This window comes from Pecten maximus, chromosome 3, assembly GCF_902652985.1.
Source record: "Pecten maximus chromosome 3, xPecMax1.1, whole genome shotgun sequence".
NCBI lineage: Eukaryota > Metazoa > Mollusca > Bivalvia > Pectinida > Pectinidae > Pecten > Pecten maximus.
Window position 1 is genome coordinate 49,151,296 of NC_047017.1, and position 6,896 is coordinate 49,158,191.

Below are 6,896 nucleotides of genomic sequence, written 5' to 3' on the forward strand. Positions count from 1 at the left end.
GGGTTAGTCTTTCAATACATTTTTATCACGACGCGAGTTCGAATCCTACGGAGGCCCCCCCTTTTTACTTTTTCTTTTTCTTTTTTTTTAATCCTTTATTTTAAATTTTCAAAATCAATGCCATATGGTAGATGCTCTTGATCGTAGTACTGTATTGCCTGTATATTTCATCAACAAATAATGCAATACTCAAGAAATAAATTACAAGGTTTTCTCGGGGTTTCCTTGCTGTTTTTCTATTAGAAAGAGGTCGATCTCAGAACTAAATAGTACATGGTAGAATAGAAATAATCAACTTTGACTCGTGTATTGTTGCAGGATATGAGGGGCCGCGGTGGCCGAGTGGTTAAGGTGTCCCGACACTTAACACTAGCCCTCCACCTCTGGGTTGCGAGTTCGAAACCTACGTGGGGCAGTTGCCAGGTACTGACCGTAGGCCGGTGGTTTTTCTCCGGGTACTCCGGCATTCCTCCACCTCCAAAACCTGGCACGTCCTTAAATGACCCTGGCTGTTAATAGGACGTTAAACAAAAACAAACCAAACAAACCAAATGTTGCAGGATATACAACTCGGACTCGGATATTTTGCAATTTTAATTTATAACGAAGGCCGCAGGCCTTCGTTATTAATTAATTGCAAAATATCCGAGTCCGAGTTGTATATCCTGCAACAATACACGAATCATCGTTAATTATTTCTTAAATCAACGGCCAGGAAATTTCATCGAAAATCAGTCATAATTATGCGTAGATTAACATGCTCTAAGTTATTTTAATTGGAAGGAAGTAAACGACAACAAAGAGAAAACAATAAAATTTTCGTTGTTTATACATTAATATATAGTTTTATTAAAACAAACATGGCGTAAACATAAACAAGAATAACAGATAGCACCTGAGATTGTCGAGTTGAAATATGTCTATTTCCGGTTTCACCGGAAGGCACCAAACTCGAATGCCTTATTCCATCAAAGGAATAAGAAAACGTCCACACTCCAATTACACAAAGTCTTGGTCAAACAGACCACGGGACTCGACGCGGAAAATAACTTGGTACCCTGTCCTTGTTAGAACAGTTTCAAGAGGATGCAGTCGAGTATGGCATAGTAAAAGGAAGAAACAACACATATCACTGTTGTCATGGATAAGGTGAAAGTGTGTTCCATATTTTGTACCAGCCGGCAATTATCAGCGTCGAGAGGACTAGTTGTATTTTCGGAGAGCAATTCAGCATATTGTGATGATGGCATGTGATAACACAGCATTATGTGTAATGTCGCTTGCTCGCATGAGGGACATTTGGAGTGGCGATGTCGTGTGTGTGAGCACAGTGTTGAATATGACATCTCTGCGTGATCCTTCAGCATCATAACTGCTGGAATGGACCGTTACTTTCGGCACTCGAATTGTGTTGTGACCAGGGTGATGTCTGTGAGTAGTAGGGATTAGCTAGAGATGTGATGTTGTATGGCTGGAACAGGGTGTAGTCTTCATTGTAATGATGACCGCCTGGATACTGTGGCTGGGGGCGACAAGGCTCCATGTTGTGACGTAACGAGGAGAACAACATGGGGTGCTCAGCAATAAATGGGAAAGGGTACACACGACTGAGAACTGCGGAAGACATCGGCATGGACGGTTGGCCATTTCTGACATTTGGATAAAAGCCACTGTTCGGAGAGGTATGATTACTGTGGTGATGCATCATGGGAGGTTCGCTTACTCGTTGCAGATGTTCCTGTGGGCGTGAACTGGGTGTTTCACCACCCGCCTTAGTGTAGTTCAGCAGGTCAGAAAGAACGGGCATATCGCAGCCAAGTGAAGCATTCACACTAGGGTGTCCCGCGGGCATATCTCGCATCGGTACTGATGACAACATTGAGCTGGTCAGAGGATTTCCGTAACCTTCCATGTAACTAACCGGACGCATCCCCTCCTTCGGAGTGCCAAATGCCGACATATCCTCGGAATGGTTGAACTTGGTGGTCCCTGTCACCTTTGGGGGAGCCGATGCTATGACCTGGTTTGGTGGTGATATCATGTCGTACCCACTACCGAGCAGCATACTCTGAAACTGTTGTGTGTTGACGACTTTTTTCGCTTTCTTTCTAGATGCTTTCATTTTCTTTTTCAATTTCTTTGACTTTACTGGTTCCTTCTCAAACTTGTGTAATTCTGCGATAACACTTTTCATAACCACTTCAGGTACCATGAGGGCTCCGTTCTCCTCGCTCACGCCAGAATCACTGTCACAGTTGTCGCCCTTACTTTCACCGTTGTCACTCCTGGTATCGCCGTTGTCACTTCTGGTGTCGCTGTGATCGCTCTTACTACAGTCAGATTCGGATCCATCTTTCTTCTTGCCGACAACGTCTTTTCGTCGTCTATTTTGAAACCAAATCTGCAATTCAAAAGGAATTGTGAACTTTTGTATTGACTATATACAGATGATCTGTTACCTTCCCCTTTCTCCGTGATAATGATTATCTTGGTCAATAAATACGTTTATACCGGAGTTACGAGTACCTTGCAGTCAGTATGCTATGAATAGTTAAGAACGTTGTAAACCTCCATTGTATCAGGTCTATCCCACAGGACTAAATAATATGACAGAACACATCATTGACATATCAGATATTGGTAGAAATGCGTGAGAATAAAAACTGAAAGTTTAGCTGAGACAAATCAAACACTGACCATGACGTGTGAATTTGGGATGTTTGATGAGTATGGCCCGTACACGGCAAAGTTAGTATATCAACGTTTACCTTGACTTGTTCTCTGGTGATGCCGACCCGTTTTGCAATCAGGAGTTTCTGTGTACTGTTGGGATAGCGGACCCGGATGTAGATACCGTTCAGCATTTCCAGTTGGTAGCGGGTGTAACTGAGCCGTTCCCTGGGTGGGGGTGGGGTGAACGGACGGCAATCTATAAGTAAAGGTAATCATACTTAGTTTCGAAAATAATTTCACTTTAAATATCTTTTCTTCTTTTAAGATGGTCGATTCTCATTTCTTAATTTTGTATTTTGAAAAAAAAACAAGAAACATTAATATAGGGAATTCGATAAGACCACACCTGTCCTTGACCCCGCTGTCCGACATGAGTCACAAGATTTCAAGATTTTCAAGATTTCTCTATTCATTCTGACACACAGCGTGTGTAACAAGAGGTCAAGACAGTGCTGTTTGCATGGGGTGGTAACAGATATGACGTCCATATACCCACGCTGATTGGTCAATTCCTACTAGTTCATTTCAGTTTTTATAACAAAGATTATAACCGTGTAAATATAATTATCTTATAGACACGATTTATGCGTGAATGATCGCCCGCATGACGGTATCGGGGCAACCCTATACAATACGGGCACTGACTCGTAAAATCAGATGTCCGTGATTTAATACTGGTCACAAGCTCAGGTACCGCTCATTTATTGGACGGATTTCTAATGGATGGATGGATTTCTAATTAGAACAACGGAATAGGTTCAATATAAACAAGTATCCCCATGCGTTTTTTATATTCCTATTTGCCTATAAAGCTTGTCCACTAATTAGCGGTATGACGCTACACTTTGAGGAGTTGATAATTCTTACATCTGGTATCGCCTTATTTTCGTGTCACAGACCAATGAAAATGGGATAATTTTCCTAGACAAGTGTACAAATGTAGTGTCATGTACATTTAGCACCTGATCAATGGACGAAGGCCTGATATGTTAAATATACCACGCTGAGCGTGTGTAGACTGTGATTAGGACCCTTTTTATCATTCCCTGTGGGAGCCACAGTGGCACTATATACTACCAGTGATCAGGCCCGGTGTGACTGGAGATTATAGATGGTGCTAAGTCGTATCAACACACATATACTGTCATGAAACACTATTAATTTATACAGTCACAATGGGACAACATGCCCTGCTTACACCGAGTATTTACAGGGGACGGAGTACGGAACTTAATTCATTGTTTGAAATATATATATATATATATCATATTTGTCCACTTTTCAGAACAGAGACCTATATAAGATATACAATATAACATCGATATACTATAGTCAGATAGCATGAGAATTAGCCATTGTCATACCTCATTTCCTGGTATTGTACACCAATGGTATTAATATATTATGTTCTTCCGTCAATATGTTAAAGTGGAGACTTATTTCCAAAGGCAAAATGAAATGTGTGTATATAGGTACAATGGATAAAAATAGGGGAGATAACTCTAAGGCAAATCACTGGTATGTCATGAATTGTAGCATAATGCCTTAACCTAAAGTTGGATAAATACCCAATATCGAAAAAAATGACAGGCGTATTATTCGTGTAGAAGCATTGTCGGTTGCATGACTTTGCATTCTTAATTGCGATCGCCTAACATTTAATTCACATTCCAGTGATGTAGAATTAGATAATATAAAACTGAAAACAACACGTACCATCATCGTCATCGTCTACGTCTTCGTCTGATTTGGCGCCATTTTCTGGTGTAGGAGAGACTGGAGTGGCGTGTGGAGGGGACCAGTGGACCAGGGGAGTCTGTTTCTCTGGTTTGTTGACTGCGGACATGGCGTGGTAGGGGTAAGGCTCGTGTAGGCCCCCGAGGTCGGGCATCTCTGACATAGGGACCCTTGGGTCATAACCTGTAAATAAAATGAAAATGTTATAAAAGAAATATCGCTTGTATTTTTAAAGGAAATAAAGGGATATAGTCGTTCCGATTCGACTTTTTTCTTGTCTGAATATTTTCTGATAAATTTTGGAGCACACTCGCACGTGAAGTAATAAGTTGGGTCTAAGTTCAATTATCTATTCACCCTAATAAACTCTATAGAATGTCGCTACGACTCAATCAAAATGTTCTTGTTAATGGAATGTTTACAGTCGAATACATACAACACTGTAGAAATATATTGCACAGTCAAATAATAATTTATATATCTTAGACAAACAGGTGTCGTGGATGTTAGTCTGGGTGACCCACCCGAGGTAGCGTCTGTCGGCCCTGTGATTGACAGGACAGTCGGGTGATAGCGAGGACTCACCAGTACAAAGTCAGATAACAGTAATTCACTTCTAGTTTTAATCTGTATCTGGTAAAACGTGATCTATCGAGTTGGGTACATGGAAAACTCCTTCGAGCAAGAGTTCGCGAGACAAAGTAAACATTGCGGTCGACATTCCATTCATATTACGTTATACAATTGGAAATACGGCGAATATTTAAAATAGAATTTTAGATATTTTCATCGATATGTTTTCTATTTCAAAACTATCACATGCCATTAAAATGTTCCTAGTGGGAAACGTTGCGCTAGTTGTCGCCTCCGTAATTAATCTGTAAACTAACGTAGATTACCTGATATACTCATTAGGGTAGGCCTTAGTCCAAATAAAGTGTAAATTGTATACGATATTTTACTATAGCTTCTAATACATTATATCTAGTTTGACCACAGACAAATCTTATTTTTACTGAGAAATTTATTTTTGTAACATAAATAGACTCTCTAGATACATCGATTGGTGTAATGCTGCATCCAATCGCCTTCAAATAAAACGAGTGTGGTGTTTTGATAAATGATTTGAAAAACTAAATTCAGTTACGATAAATTAAAAAAAAGTCCTTATAGCACAATGTTAGTGAGGACAGAAAATTCCAATAATTAGAAAAGAATCGCCTTAAATCACATCAAATTTCCCGTCCATTTTGGAAATTCATTCTCTGTAATGTTTTCTAACAAAAATTTAAAGCAAAAAACAATAATTAAAGTTTATATGTTAAATTACCTGTTGAATGGAACGTTCTGCGGTAACTGTCTACTTCCAGCATACTGTCAGATTGGCCGAATGATAAAACTGACCAACAACCGTGTAATAAAATCACAGCACACCACACAAATTTGACTTCAGTGTCTCTGTATATAATCCACGAGAAAATGAAAAGTGAAAATCATCCAACTCCACTTGAACGGGTAATAATGGGAATGATTTATTGACCCGCGTGCTCGCGTGTCACCTCCCGGTAAATGTTTGTTACACCTGCCCCTTGTTATAACTTTGGACAGCACCAAGGTCAGGTCCCTCCCATTGGGAAACTCAATGGACAACTATACACGTTCCTTTTCACAAAAACAGCAATAAAGCAACAACTATTGTAAAGTGAATGTCCACAAAATATGCTGCAATTTTCGGGTATATTATGATCCAATAGCAGACACTTTGCACCCAATTAGCGACCAGGTGTGTCCAAATTAACTGAGTCGATCCTCTTGGCCAGGTGTGCGATGACAGGTAAATATCTATATAGTTACTATACCACAGAGATAGCACTAACAATGTCTTATCAATGAGCAGACTTGAATCTTAAGGTACGGTAAGTTCTACAAAGCTCAGATTTGTTTCTGACCAAAGTAGATTAAAATCCAGTATATATACACTTTTGTATTCGTATGGTCAAACTACCAATGAAATCAAAACGCCAGTCATGCGTGGATAATAGACAGATTTCTTAAGACGTTAACGGGCTGTAATTATCAATGTAAGTAAATTGTACCTATTGTTAACTTAATACCTGTATTATAATGAAATGAGCAGTTAAATGATTATCGGGCGAACGTGTTTTGTTCTCACATTGTCCAATAGTGGTCATCTCTTTGTTAAATGAGTTGTACTGCCCGCGGGTCTACACCAGTCTTTGCCACCGTGTCCCTACCAGGTCGGAAATACGTTATGTAGCCCGACACCCCTAACATGTCCGGTTTTGTCCGAAGGTGTTGCTATTCCGCTAGGGCATATCCTCATCTACTAGGGTGACTAGTTTCCGGGACTAATGAACCCGACACGGTTCATCATTACAGTTCATCAAGGTGTCCTAATTATATAA

General features: G+C 40.0%; 1 protein-coding gene across 1 annotated transcript; it reads right to left on the reverse strand.

The window, feature by feature from the left end:
- Positions 1–822: 822 nt before the first annotated feature.
- On the reverse strand, positions 823–6,414 carry LOC117324425 (homeobox-leucine zipper protein ROC4-like). The gene is made up of 4 exons (XM_033880273.1): positions 5,801–6,414; positions 4,450–4,653; positions 2,769–2,929; positions 823–2,401 (listed from the first exon to the last, which is right to left on the reverse strand). Exons 1-4 carry the CDS (start codon positions 5,841–5,843, stop codon positions 1,367–1,369), a joined length of 1,443 nt encoding a protein of 480 aa, XP_033736164.1. The 5' UTR covers positions 5,844–6,414; the 3' UTR covers positions 823–1,366.
- Positions 6,415–6,896: the final 482 nt, after the last annotated feature.